The 14,035-nt window shown below is 48.3% G+C and overlaps 2 protein-coding genes across 11 annotated transcripts in view; one reads left to right on the top strand and one right to left on the bottom strand.

Annotated features, from left to right (window-relative positions):
- Nucleotides 1-338: 338 nt before the first annotated feature.
- On the bottom strand, nt 339-8,334 carry LOC119383476 (anaphase-promoting complex subunit 4). The gene is made up of 3 exons (XM_037651627.2): nt 8,170-8,334; nt 4,258-4,504; nt 339-2,454 (listed from the first exon to the last, which is right to left on the bottom strand). The coding sequence occupies exons 2-3, from the start codon at nt 4,496-4,498 to the stop codon at nt 362-364; spliced, it is 2,334 nt and encodes a 777-aa protein (XP_037507555.1). The 5' UTR covers nt 4,499-4,504; nt 8,170-8,334; the 3' UTR covers nt 339-361.
- Nucleotides 8,335-9,015: 681 nt separating this feature from the next.
- Nucleotides 9,016-14,035, top strand: part of LOC119383475 (transcription intermediary factor 1-alpha) — a 172,997-nt gene continuing 167,977 nt past the window's right edge. For 9 of the 10 annotated variants that reach the window (XM_049412533.1, XM_049412536.1, XM_049412534.1 and 6 more), the window contains exon 1: nt 9,016-9,380. In XM_049412533.1, the coding sequence (XP_049268490.1) occupies nt 9,200-9,380 (181 nt within the window). In that variant the 5' untranslated portion in view covers nt 9,016-9,199. The remainder of the gene's footprint in view (nt 9,381-14,035) is intronic. The other variant, XM_049412539.1, reaches the window with a different exon arrangement.

Below are 14,035 nucleotides of genomic sequence, written 5' to 3' on the forward strand. Positions count from 1 at the left end.
TTACAGTATGAGCTGAACAGGATGCTAGCAGATTGCACATCAAGGCTGAATTAACTCGAAGCATAGGAAAACACAATATGGCAAAACAGCTCAACAAGAGTTTGCAAGCTGAAGGAACTTCAATAAAAGGAATAGACTTGTTCCCTGCCTGACGGCAGCACGAAGCTAGAGAGAGCCTCATGTCACTTTTTTGCTCTGCTCAAGTGAATGGGAGTTCTGACAGTGATGCTTTTAATGAAATTTCCAGCAGAGGTTTGACTGTACAACAACCAGATGAATAGCTCTTTACGAAAGGCAGAAGACTGAACATGCCAACAACGCAAGCACAACTTCCAGCAAGCGATATACACAAAGCTCTAGTTCAGAAACTATTCTCTTTGTCATCGTCCTGAAAGTCTGTGATGCTTTTCTCAGCTGTAAATTTTGCATCTTTATCCTCTTCATCTTCATCACCAGTTTCATCGTCCTCCTCCTCCACATCCATCTCAAATGTTCGTACTCGCCTACGAGAATGAAACAGCACGCACACAACATTTCGCGCACCACTAACAGCAAAAGAAGTAGCGCGCATTTTCTCCAGCCTTCGGAAGTCCATCTTTTCCAGACAACTTGCGGCATCAGTGGCCTGGATGCCCATCTCGGAAAGTACCACATGATGGGATGCATATCTCTGCAAAGGTACGAAGAAGTTCTGTACATGCTTGAGGCCCAGTTGAACGAGCAAAGGAACATTGGAGTCCGTGTGTTCTCCTTCCCTACACAACAGAACTGACAGAACCTCTTCATTGTAGAATTGAGCATCGAGGACGACATAGCACTCTGCATCACCTCCGTTTGCTATGTGTCGAAATTTCTGGAAGTAAAGACGGGCGACGAAAAACTCTCCTGTTGCTCTTGCATGTTTGACCAAGTAAAAGTCCTGTCCCGTAGTACGGCAAGGCACGAACGAGGTGTAGATGCAGTCATCCTTGCTTGAAGTCACATGTGACAGCACAGAGAGCCTTTCAGGGTGCACCATAGTAGCAAGCGTGACCTGTGATTTCATCGAAACACAAGGTCTAAGGGCGTCCGTGATACCCACAAATGCATCTGAAGCTGCCTGCTCAAGGTGTTTGTGCTCTTGAACAAGTGAGCTCTTGGAGTTGTGGGGGATGGCCAACTTCAGCACAGCTGGGTTCTGTTCCAGAAATTTAAGCCAGGCGTTCAGGTGTGCGGGCAGCGGGAAAACGAGCGGCTCGTCCTTGAGGTACTGGCCAACCCTTTCCAGGCTAAAAGACAACCTATTCTCCTCACTCCACTCGACTGCAAAGTTTTCCTTGAGGAACTCCGCAACAAACACAATCTCTTGTTGCGAGATGCGGGTCACCTCAGGCGGCACAGTGTCATCGGAGAGCCGCAGAATGACCACGTACAGCCAGCGAAAGAAAGCCTTGAAGTTGCGGATGCTCACTTCGATCACCTGCAGCAACTCTGCCAGCTTGAGGAGAAAGGAACCTGTGCATCCAAGGGCATTGGTGACAGCTTCGCTGCGGAGTCCCAGGGCTCCAAACCTGTCCTCCCAAAGTGCCATTCCCTGAAGGTCAGCCAGGTGAAAGTAGACGGCCTGTGTGACACCCTGCAGCTGCTTGAGAACATACTTCTGCACATTAGAGTAGCAGAGCTCAATGGAGTGGCCCAGTTTTTTGAGGCCCTTCTCCGTGAGGTCATGTACCAGAAACTTCTCAAGTGCATCTGATGGAGTGCCAAACATGAGCAGTTCAAGAAAATCGTCACTGACGGTGCCGCTGGATGTACGCCGCTTTTCCTGGGCGTAGGTGGCGAGTTTTGAGTCTACTTCAAGGAGAATGTCCTCCCAGGCTTCCTTAATGGAGCTTATAGTGCTTGTTAGGTAGGTTGCCAGTGAAGCCACTTGTCCATACTTTAGGGCCACTAGACGAAGCTCTACCCACTTCTCTCGCAACAGCAGCATGTCGTACATGTGCAGGTAAATGCACTTGCCGGCGCCGTCTCTCTCGCTTTCAATGATGACAGTAAGCCTGCTGAAAGTGTCCGACAGCCATGCAGACATCACCCTCTGCGCACGCTCCCCAGTGCAATCTCCGAGCATCACTTCAAAGTCAAGGCAGAGAAGCACACCGTACGCGTACAGGGAAACACTCCCATTGGCTTGGCCTACAACAAGAATGTTGAAGTCATCCTGTTCCTTGAGCATCTTGCAGTCATCCACATTCTCTTCGACAGACTTGGCCGATGATGTGCAGCCGTAGCTTTTGTTGAGGTTCGGTAACTTTGGCAGGTATGCAGCGGAGAAATCGCGGTACAGTAAGCGCGACTGCAGTTCGGTGCCTTCTGCTGTGGTGCCATGACTTGACCAGCAGAGGCACGTAATCCCAGAAGATAGGGTCAGCGTGTGTACTATGTCTGAATTCTCCACATTGCAGAGAATGATGGTCCCTGCAACAAAGAAATGAAAACGCACTGCTTTTTCTGAGCCTTCTTGGTTAAGGCACTTGCAACACTACAGTTCCTATACTATGCCTCTAAAGAAATAAAATAATAATAATAATAACACTAATGCTAATAATAGTAATAAAAACAAGAAGAGCCGCAGCAAGGAAGTCATTATAAAGCAGGAAATATGCTTTAGAAACCAAACTGCACAGAAAGTAATATTGACATATATATTGCAAGAGCCTCTGAAGATTGCTTCAATGCGTGACTGTGACACATCTAAAACTATCTCATCAACATAAGTTTGCAAGCTGCACTTAAATGTTTCAGCAAGGAGTGCTGTGCACAGGTTGTGGAATGAAGGTGCAGCTGGAAAAAGATAGAATAAAAGACCTATATGTCAGAACGCAATTTGGTGTTACATTATGTAACAATTTTGTACATCACAGTTTTGATTCAAGTTTGTGTGTTCTCCAAGCAACGTATGCAGTATACAAAAGATTATCAAATTATGCCAGTGGATGCTGCTCATCCCAAGATGCAATGTATAAATTTACCAAAATTTAAAGATGCTGCTGTATACTGCTTTGTTGGGACCAATGCAACAGATTTCCTGAGGCATACGAAGACACCATAACAAGGCTGTATGTCAGTTTTGGCCATATACAAAAAAAAACAAACAAAAATATCATAATGGTACAGTGTGCAGATTGGCTTTATGCACTCTGACGGCAAAGCCCTACGGCCAAGGCTAAACAGGATTTAATACAAATAAAGCATATGAAGTTCAACTTCTGATGTGAATGCACTTTTCCTTTAAAAGAAGTACCACAATTTTCAATGTCGATATTAATAGGCTATTAATCTTCAATATTAATATATGATATAATCATAAAAATTAAATATATGGTATTAATCTTCATAGAATAAACAGAACAGGCATGTACGTTGAGGGAGGTGGGCACTTCACTTGGCCTAGGTGGGCTTCATCACTAAAATGTACAGACACATTTGGCAGGTCTGCCAGGCATGCACTCACACGTTTTACAGGCAAAGAGGCAGTCTGGAAGAACAGGTACCAACCAGAGTTCCAGCGATCTAACTGCGACTACATACACAACAGCAAGCTGTACCGTGTCATCTTTATGTCAATCCGACATTTCTTTTTCCTTATGGGTTGGTTGGGAGAACCAAGACCAACAGCTACGCAAGCTTCTCTTATGGTGGAATGGTTCACTTCAATAATAATTTTCACATGGTGCAACTACTGACGTCAACACTAGCGTGACGTCAGGCTACAGTATCAATTCTGGTGACTTCACGCACCAGTATGGCTAGTTATGATGGTGTCGGGCACCAAATCATTCATAATGGCCGCTTGTGCGTCACAAATGGAGCCAGGAATGGAGCGACCGCAGAAACGTTATGAATACTCGTGCAAGCATGTGACGAGCAGCTCATACCATGTTGTGACGTTAGGGTACAGTAGAAACCGAAACTAACTTTTAAAAACCAACTGTAATTACTTTTTCAGGGTGCACTCTAGTTTACCAGTACATTTTCTAGGCTCTTGAGGACTTGGCCTGTCATTTGACACGGAAGAATGACAACTGAAAATTTTCATGACAGTACCCCTTTAAGCCGCAAAGTCTTGACCCCGGCTACGTTGGCCTGTCAGAAAGCCCCCCCTGGATCCACGCAGGTCTGTCACACAGAACACATAAGGCACTCTGAGTGACCACAATGCTTTTTAGATATTTGTCCTAAATTTGTACACATTCTTGCTTTGCCTACGTTGTAGCTCACCTGTGCTATAGCCAATGGCAAGTATTTTGCCATCAGGCCTCCAAGCCAGACTCAGCACAGCGACATCATGCTCCTTGCCACCAGGAGGTGTACGTAGCCAGACACGCTTCCATGACAGCCGGTGCAGGGCCACATCACCCTGCTTTAGTGCAAGAGCAATCAGGTCCAGTCGAGGTGACCACAGCATAAGCTCCACTTCAGCCGACACATGTCGCTCGTTCACCTGACGGAAGGATGCCATCACCTCCTATGCAGCGGATGGGAAAGCACAGGTAATGAGACATACAAGTTGGAATGGTCGCAGCTCGGGCTACTTGGTAATCCACCATATGTAAGTGTTTTAGTACAAAGTACAAATGATAGCGTAATGCAGACTGGCATGATCTCTATGATTAGGCCTGACGAATGCAAAGAACACAAGAACAAACTCACAGGGTGGGTGGCCTATGCATTCGCCTAAAACCAAGGAGCAAGATAAGACACGAGCACCGACTCTGCTCTTCTAGAAGCAACACATTCTGCAACGGCGGATATTGCTTCACATAGTGTTTGACAGATGGCGCTACGAATGGAGAACAGTGCACGGTCACACTTTGCCGCGTTCCTGTGTCTGCTTGCCTACTCATTTTGTTGTCTGCTCCCCGCTTGCTGCTCCCCACTGCTGGCCTCCGCTAGTCAATGCATGCACTCATGCATTCCACGCACCTCGACAGATGGCACTACGTGTTGTGATCAAAGCAAGGAGAGGAGAAAGCATGCGCGAAAGGGTGAAGAGGAGCAGAGGAGAAGAGCAAAGGAATGAGTTACACCTCCGCGTTGCACGACATGTCCAGAGCGAATGCGTTGGGCGGTGGCGTAGTCGGTGCTCCTGTCTTATCTTACTCCATGCCTAAAACGAATTGAAGGTGAAAGCCATCCGGTGTGGCTATTTTAGCATCAACATGATCATCATCATCATCGAAGCTTGACAGGTCATGTGAGCAGCCACACACTTTGTTGATGCTGATTTTGTACATGATGATCATGATGGTGAATTCGAGCTCAACCCTTCGTAATGGGTTGGCAGCTTTCAACCACCCACTCCTTACACAACTCACATGGTGTGGCGCCTTGTGCGAGTCTACGCTTCTGCCACGCAATATGACATCTGTTAACATGAATCCTTGCCCGACATGACGACTGTATAGGGTCTCTTTATGAAATGGCTTCAAGCACTAGCGTTGCTCTGTGGTAGAATAGTAGACTGCCACACAGAATACCTAGGTTTGATTATGGCTCAAACCCTAATTTTTATCTGCTTTTAATTAAACTCACGAAGGTTATGTGGGTTTTTGTATCAAATGCTGCATTTTTCAAGGCCAGCGTCTGATCAGGCACTGGGAAGGAAGTCTCTCACGTGCTGTACACAAAAGCTGCGCGGACCAATGTTGGGGAGTGTGACGGGACTGTCGAGAAATCCAGTGTCTTGCCACAACTACACAAACCTTAACATGTACTCTGCAGAGCCTCACAACAGCCTGCCTCAAAACGACCTGAAGATAGAAAAATATAACTTATAACGGTGGCAGCTTGGGCTAGTTGTCAATCCATTATACGTAAGGATTACAGCGTGAGGTATAAACAGCACAACGATGCAGACAGGGATGAGCGCTTGTCCCTATCTGCACAGTCCTGTCGGTTGCACCAGTCAAAGACTTACTACTCATTCCACAATGAATATTTTATGATGGCTACAAAAATTTGAATGCTTTGCACAGCATGTTACATGTTGATTTGTTAAAAAAATGGGAGGAAGTGGGAGATGGAAGCTTGCAATGAAAAAATCCGTGAACAGGGGGTGGGTGCTCGAGCCGACGTTTCGACATGTGGACTTGTCTTCTTCAAGGCCGGAACTGATTTCCTAGGAAATCAATTCCGGCCTTGAAGAAGACAAGTCCACTTGTCGAGGAAATCAGTTCCGGCCTTGAAGAAGACAAGTCCACTTGTCGAGGAAATCAGTTCCGGCCTTGAAGAAGACAAGTCCACTTGTCGAGGAAATCAGTTCCGGCCTTGAAGAAGACAAGTCCACTTGTCGAAACGTCAGCTCGAGCACCCACCCCCTGTTCACGGATTTTTTTCATGTTGATTTGCTATGCGTAAATAAGTGCCACATTTACAGATACATGTACAAGTGCTGTTTTCAGGATATAAGGGGGAGTGGAAAGCTCAATGAGACAGAGGGTTTCGCTCCACATCTCCACATTCTGCTCCGCATCTCCAGTGATGGCTTCAATACCTTTGATGGCTTTGTCTTCAGTTTTGCACAGTATACGACATGTAAATTAAGAAGAGCTTGCGTTGGGGCTAGTTGGAGCATCATGGATAAATAGGAGGCAGCGTTGCAATTAAATCAATTGTTAGATGCGCTTTGTCTGTGTCGTTCTTGTTTGCCGTCATTGGGAACTCTGCAGCGCTGCTTATTTATCCATGCAAATTAATGTCATGCTTACAAGCACTTTTAGAATCTAGGTTGATTGGAACCGCACTGCATTATCCAATGCCATTTGCTCAGTAGGTTGGAGTGCGTGCATTGTGCTTCTGAAATGTTCTTGAATTCCTGGAATGTCACTTGATGAGAAATTGGTGAACAGGGAATGTCGCTGGAGCCAACATTCCAACAAGCGGACTTGTCTTCTTCAAGACAGCAACTGCCTTCCATTGAAGTATACTTATGTCTGCTTTGGTTTCTCTCCGAAGGTCGCGGGATCGAATCCCGGCCGCGATGGCTGCATTTTGATGGAGGCAAAAATGCTTGAGGCCCGTGTACTTAGATTTAGGTGCACGTTAAAGAGCCCCAAGTGGTCGAAATTTCCGGAACACTCCACTAAGAAGTCCCTCATTATCCTATCGTGGTTTTGGGACGTTAAACCCCGACAATTATTATTATTGCTTTCTCTCCCCCCAACCTAAAAAGTTGAAGAGGGGAAGGGAAAGCATGTGCACAGAGAAAGGAATGGAGAGAAAGGTTAGGATGGGGATAGTGAGATACTGAGTTTGGTATACATGGCGACACTGCTAGGAGTGCTCTGTGAGAAAAGTTACACGAACTTTTAGCACAAACAAAATGTTTTCTTTAAGACAAACGCTTTTTAGAAAAGTAGCTTGCATCTGCCGACAGACCGGTTTTTCTATTGTAGCAACGACGTATGAAGTTTTCCATGAAGTAATTGGGAGAGCTCCACAGGTGAGGTACATGGAGCTGTGCCTGAGTGATACGCTTCATAACAATACATTACGATGAGCTAAAGAATCCCGACACATATGAGAATTCACGCACAGATATGGCGGTTGGTTGGTGGGGTCTAACGTCTCAAAGCGACTCCGGCTATGAGATGGCATAGTGGAGGGCTCCGGGTAATTTCGACCACTTGGTGTTCTTTAATGTGCACTGACATCGCAAATTACACGGGTCTCTAGCATTTTGCTGCCATCTAAATGCGACCGCCGCGGCAGGGATGGAGCCCGCGTCTTTCGGGTCTGCATCCGAGTAGCGTAACCACCGAGCCACCGCAGAGGCGCGCACATACATGCAATGCCGGTGTTCGAGCGGTCGACTTTCGATCGCGATTGAGCTAGACAAAGATCGAATTTCTCGACCGTGACTTGCTTCTTTCCGCAGCTTGAGCACAATTTCAACGAATTTATTTATCTTGATTGGTCAAACACTGCTGAAAATTTCGATCGCGATTTGGCTTAATTGTAATCAGCAGTGCACCGTGTGACACTGGTATGAGACATGCTTCCGAAAGGGGCCGGCTCATGTGTGCTTGAAGCGGGCACGAACAGCATTCTTCTTTTTTGCGCTGTATTTTTGCTTTAATAACCAACAACACCTGCTACCAACGATAGTACGAGAAACGGTAAACATCTCACTTGTGCACAGGCAAGACGCTGGACTGCTCAATCATACACTCAGGTTAAGGTGCAGTTTTATAAAAGTGCACATCGATTTATGGGCCCCACGCTGATTCGCAAAACATTAATCGCGAACGCACGTTCACGCGCACAACCTGCATCCAAGATTTGCGGGAGAAACGCGTTCTCAATGTTGCCAGGCTAGCCAAAAGTACCGTCACAGAACACCCGAACGGTACTGTCAGTACTGTCACAGCCAATGATTACACGTGAAAGTGTGACGGCGAGAGGTAAAACTGGTAAAACACCGTATAAGATCAGGATGTGCGTATCAGACAAATTCATTCTTGAAGCAAAGCCTAGGCGCTGCTTGAAGCAACCGATAATCCAATATACATCTGAAACTCTTACTGCTATTTGTCTATTCTTTCTCGCATTTTTCATCTTGTCGGTTTGTTTCGTGAACAACGGTAGGTCATCTTTGATTGTTTTTCCTCCGCTGTTTCTTTACCGAAAGGACAGCTCACACGTCATCAAGGACAACAGTTGTTTGCAGTCCTTGCGGATGAATCCAACAATACCGCGCGGTTTTCTGAGCCCACACCGCCCATACTCCCCATATCACTGGGAACTTGGAGAGAAGAGAACACACACGTATCGCGCATGGGCGTAAGCAGAAAAATGAAAAACGCGCGAGCGTCTGGTAAAAAATAATTTGTTCTACACACTGCAATCTCCGATTGGCTGGTGTGTCATCAGTACATCAAGGGTGGACCAATCACAGGCCGCCTGATGCGGCGTGAACTTCCTGATAGGTCGTCGTGCAGGGCATCCGCTTCGCTTCTTGCCTTTCAGAAAATCCAGATGGCGCAACATCTCCGGCCCTCGTTGTGGCGGTAGGCTTGGTGCTCTCCCGCTTCTGTCTGCTGCGGTGGCTGTGCGAAGCGAATGTGTTCGGTAATTTTTTTCCTGACGTGACTGACGTTCCCCGTGAATTGTTTTCGTTAGTAAGTGCACTCTAGTTTGGACTGTGGGAACTGATGCCGAGATGGAGACGCACGACGGCGCACAGACCACCACCGAACAGGTGACTGGCGGTCCCGCTGAAGACGCCGGACTGGACACGAAGTGTGTATTTTGTAAGCAGGACGTTTCGGAAACTAGCGAGCCACAGCTACTGCCGTGTCTGCACACCGCCTGCAAGCTATGCATCCCGACAGATCCCACCGGTGAGCAGAACCTTTCCACCGCTTTTTTATTTTCCGCAAAACGCCGTTATTCTGCATGTTGGAGGTGACCGGGTGAAGAAATGTAACCGCTTCGTCAACTGAGCATCGTCGCTTGAGATGCCCGCGCGATTGGCTGACCACAACATGCTTATACAGACATAATATTTTTTCTATGCTTGCTCGTTTGCCGGTAGGCCCCTATTTGACGTTTTCCTTCAGCGGACGAACTGTCACTTTAGGCTGTTGATTTACCCCGAGCGGCCGTTGCACCGGCTGACAGTTGCCGGTGCTTCTAGCGAGTGATGTGTATCGGTATTTTGGCGCCTACTAATGTTGATGTGTTGTTGGAACAATGAAAGGCCGAACGATCGAGCGCTGCCGAACGAAGTAACGAGGGGCCCGCGTGGGATCGTTCGAATGAGCACGAGAGGCGTGTCGAGCGTGTGAATCGGCGGCGGTAATTTCGATGTTTTGGAAAGTGGCACGTGCGCCGTTTGTGGGGAATGCGCCGCGCGCTTGTCATGTTTGCGCCCGCCTGCAAACCTGCCGGTGCATATTTCGGCACTCTGCTTCGTCTTTCGGATTGCTTGTACTGTGCTATGGTAATTAGCCGCGTTCTCTCTCTCTCTTTTTTTACACATATAGTTGCGAGGAATATTTATAGCCAGTCCCAATCGAAGAATAAATATAACTTCATTGCTCTGTAAAATTTGTCAGAACGCTCAAGTTTTTTTTTTCTTTTTTAATTGAAAACCAGCAAAACACTCGTGTGGCAAACTTAACCATCACAGTCCTTAACAGACAAAAGCGCTTGACTTCACGAAAATGAGCAAATGTAGTTGGATGGGACATTTATTGTTGCGTCGTATGGCGATGGCTGTGGTCGGAGCTTATATTTTTTCCCGAGGTTGCAACCGACAGTAGATGCATAGCCTGACGTTCTACTTGCCAGGCGTTTACGTTATTTGATTTGTGTGTGCTGAAATGAAAAAAAGAACGAGCGTCTGTATTGTTTAGCCCTGCGAAACGAGAAAAGTAAAAAGCACGGGGCTGCGACATGTCAACGTAGACAGAGCTAATCACGATGGATTGCCGGATGCTAACCTTCTCGTCTCGCAGAATTGTGGATATGGTATTTCAAGAGGTGGTTAGGAGTTGTGCGATCGCGTGCGTATGTGACATGTCTGTACATACAAAGGACGCATGTACTACAGTACTATATATATTCTAGGCACTATAACAGTACCCTCCTCACCTGCGTACAGTAGGGCCAGCCGGTGATGATGATGATGTCTGTGGTCTTCCCCTTTATACCGGGGGGGGGGGGGGGGCACCTTTTAGTGTCCTGACCGGAACGAAAAACAAATAAATTTAAAAAAAAGGAGAGAAACAAAGAAAAAATCACACCAGGCTTTGCTCATCGGGGCGACACCGTGCGGCGGTTGAGGGGTCTGACGTAGTGCGCTGAAAAGCCATGTTTCGCCGCTGCCCCCCCCCCCCCCCCCCCCCCCCCCATTTTCACGTTAAGCGATCACGTGCTTCCCACAATGGCCTGCCTTTAGTCCTCGGTTTTCCGGAGGTAAATAACCCTGCGCTTGGAGCAGTGATGGGACAGGTACGAATGAATAAAAGTATGGGCCAGACTTGGCGCTCTCTTTAGATGATTAGCCTCCCCTATGACGTCTCACGATCTTGTGTGACGACGTCACATATTACGGCGATCTGGGACGTCACGTCACAAACAAGCCGCTCGCTCGCTCGCTCGAAGGTCACGTGGGTCACTGTACTACTACATTCGCCTGTTGTGTTTCGCTTTAGGTCACCGCGCAACGGTACGCTTGAGGCTCTCGTCTTAATAAATTCGAAAAGAAAACGTTGGCGGCAGCGAGTATCGAACCTGCGACCTCCCTCTCAAAGCTTTCTGCATTCTCCTACCTGTCTCAGCCCGCGGCTCCTGGACGTCAGGCTTGTGTACTTTGCTTTATGACATCATGCTGCTTGAACCGAAATTTTGTCATCACCGCTTTCGTCACGCCGGGCTTGGCAATGGAAATTTTAGTCCAAGTAGCATGGGGTGATAAAGCCTAGTGGACAGGTCTGCTATCCAGGAGGCATGGCGACCGGTTCGTATCTCGCTCTCGCACACATTGGGCTTGGGTTCTGCTGCGCGCGACTGCCGGCCTTCGTGCCTGCTGCTACTTCTTGGGTCTCTCGTCGCCGACATGCGGCTTTGGTACCGCAGGTAGTTGATGCTTGCTAGCTGGGACGTTCAATTGGACATCAGTGCTTTCGCATTCCAGCATCTCAGGTGACCTCTGTTATTTTTTTTTTTGTCACTACAAGCAGGAAATTGGCCGCCAGCAGACAGCTACTTTCGTAGTATGGACAAAAAGAAAAAAAAATGAAAAGGAAGATCCGTGAGCAGTGGTACGGAAAATACGTGTTTTCTGACACCACATTATACCACCATCTTTGGGACTTCTCACCGAGCTGGGTAAAGGGCGAGACAGACGGTATGATTTTCCATGCGATGCGGCGTCCGACACGGCGGTGGAGGAGAGCGAATGGTGGCTGTCCGATGCTATGAAAGGTCACCATTCCGGTTTCCCCACCGCCGTGTCGGCCGTCAAATCGCATGGAAAATCGGACCGTCTGTCCCCCACTTTAAAAGCCGGACGTAGGGGTCGCGGGGTGATTGAAGTTGAAGGTGAGGAAAAGCCTGTAGCCCAAGTTATGAGCACGGCTCAACGTCTGTAGGGGAATGGGGAAGAAGACGGAATAGACGGGGAGATGAGATTAGAGGAAAGAAAAGACGCTTTCACATCCCGGGACGTCGCGGTGGGCCGACTAGCTGTGTTCTCTCAGGAACTCTCCTCACTTTCCCCCCGTCGAGTTCCTGGAGTCCCTTTTCCGTTCTCACCCCGTGCAGCCGTTATTGTGCCTTTTTTTAGCGCCCTTTTCGCGGAAACCTTCAGGCCACGCTTCTCCGCTCATGCGTCCTTGGAGTTCTTTCTTTTGTTGTGGGCGCATTTTCGGCCTTTCACCTCAGTCTAAGTTTCGTTGCGCCCTTCGTTTTGCTGACGGGGAGGTATACCAACAATCATACGCGTGCACAGGGTTCACCATCAGGGGGGGGGGGGGGCGAAGGTTCATCGCAGCGCCCCCCTCACCCTACTAAGTCAATGTATTAAGAAGTTGAAATACCTCCAGCCACAAATTCTTGGAGGAAACCCGACGTTTCGAGACCGGCTTGGTCTCTTCTTCAGGTGTGACTGTGCTGATCAGGGATAAAGTCCCTAGATTTTTCCCTTAAGTACCGACAACCATTGAAGCGCCGGCGACGAATCTCATTGGCTAACGCTCGTTTTCGGTAGCCATGTTCTTCCTCTTTTCCAACACCTGGTGAAACGCGTCCCCCATTCACTAATGACAGGTGGTTGACGGGAGGAGAAAGGCTCGTCGCGGTAGCATATTGTCCGCTGAAAGATGCGTGGCTAATGTACTTAGACGCACATGGCTTTGTAAGTCTTCCAAGTTAGGAAGAAAATGGCGTCGGACGCCAGCTGCGCGTGAGAGAGGGCCGTGAAGGGAGGCAGTTGTCGGTACTTAAGTAAAAACGAAAAATCTAGGGACTTTAATCAGGGAGGCTTCGTCGCGGCTTGTTTTTGGCTCCGCCTTTCTCTTTCCCTCACGTTCCGGAGGCCGTGCACGTAGATCGGAGGCATTGTTCCGAGGGACCGGTTCACATTCGCAGGTGTGTTCTGGATGTGCCACGACTCCAGTAAGAGCCTAAGGATTAGAGCCGAAGGAGTAAGGATTCTGGGAAGGAGGCTCTTACTCGAGTCGTGGCACATCCAGAACACACCTGCGAATGTGAACCGGTCCCTCGGAACAATGCCTCCGATCTACGTGCACGGCCTCCGGAACGTGAGGGAAAGAGAAAGGCGAAGCCAAAAACAAGCCGCGACGAAGCCTCCCTGATCAGCACAGTCACCCCTGAAGAAGAGACCAAGCCGGTCTCGAAACGTCGGGTTTCCTCCAAGAATTTGTGGCTGGAGGTATTTCAACTTCTTAATTCTTCCACCCAGCCAGACAGACTTCTGTCGAAATGTTTACATTGAAGTCAATGTATGGGACAGATTTTGCGCCCCCCCCCCCCCTCTTAGGTGACTAGAAGCGTCAGTGTACGGGGCAGATTTCGCGCACCCCTCTTAGGTGATTAGGGGGGGGCGCCCCCCCCCCCCCCCCTGTGCGCACGCCTATGCTAACAATGAAGGAATGTTTCTTCTTGGAATAGTCGGACTGGTTTTGTACACGTTATCTTCTTGGGGAGGGTACGCATTTCTAGAATAGCTCTGCTTTCAGGTGGGAGCCGGACCGGTTGAAAGCAAACGCTGAGATTTTCAAGGAGTTCTCCTAGGGAACAGTGAAAATATTTCAGTGGTCAGTAACCCTGAGCTTGCGGGATCAGCTAGACAACCTTGCACCAAACTTGGTGGGGGTGTTTGCACTCACGGTGACTCACCGACAGCGCATTGCTGATGAAAGATTCCTTTGGCGGCTTGTCATAAGCTGGTATGCCTGACATTGATGAGTGGAACACTCTGGAAAGGGTGTATATGTCCCTAGGGTGTCTTTGCGTGCACTGTCAGCAT

This window comes from Rhipicephalus sanguineus, chromosome 2 (assembly GCF_013339695.2).
Source record: "Rhipicephalus sanguineus isolate Rsan-2018 chromosome 2, BIME_Rsan_1.4, whole genome shotgun sequence".
NCBI classification, from domain to species: domain Eukaryota; kingdom Metazoa; phylum Arthropoda; class Arachnida; order Ixodida; family Ixodidae; genus Rhipicephalus; species Rhipicephalus sanguineus.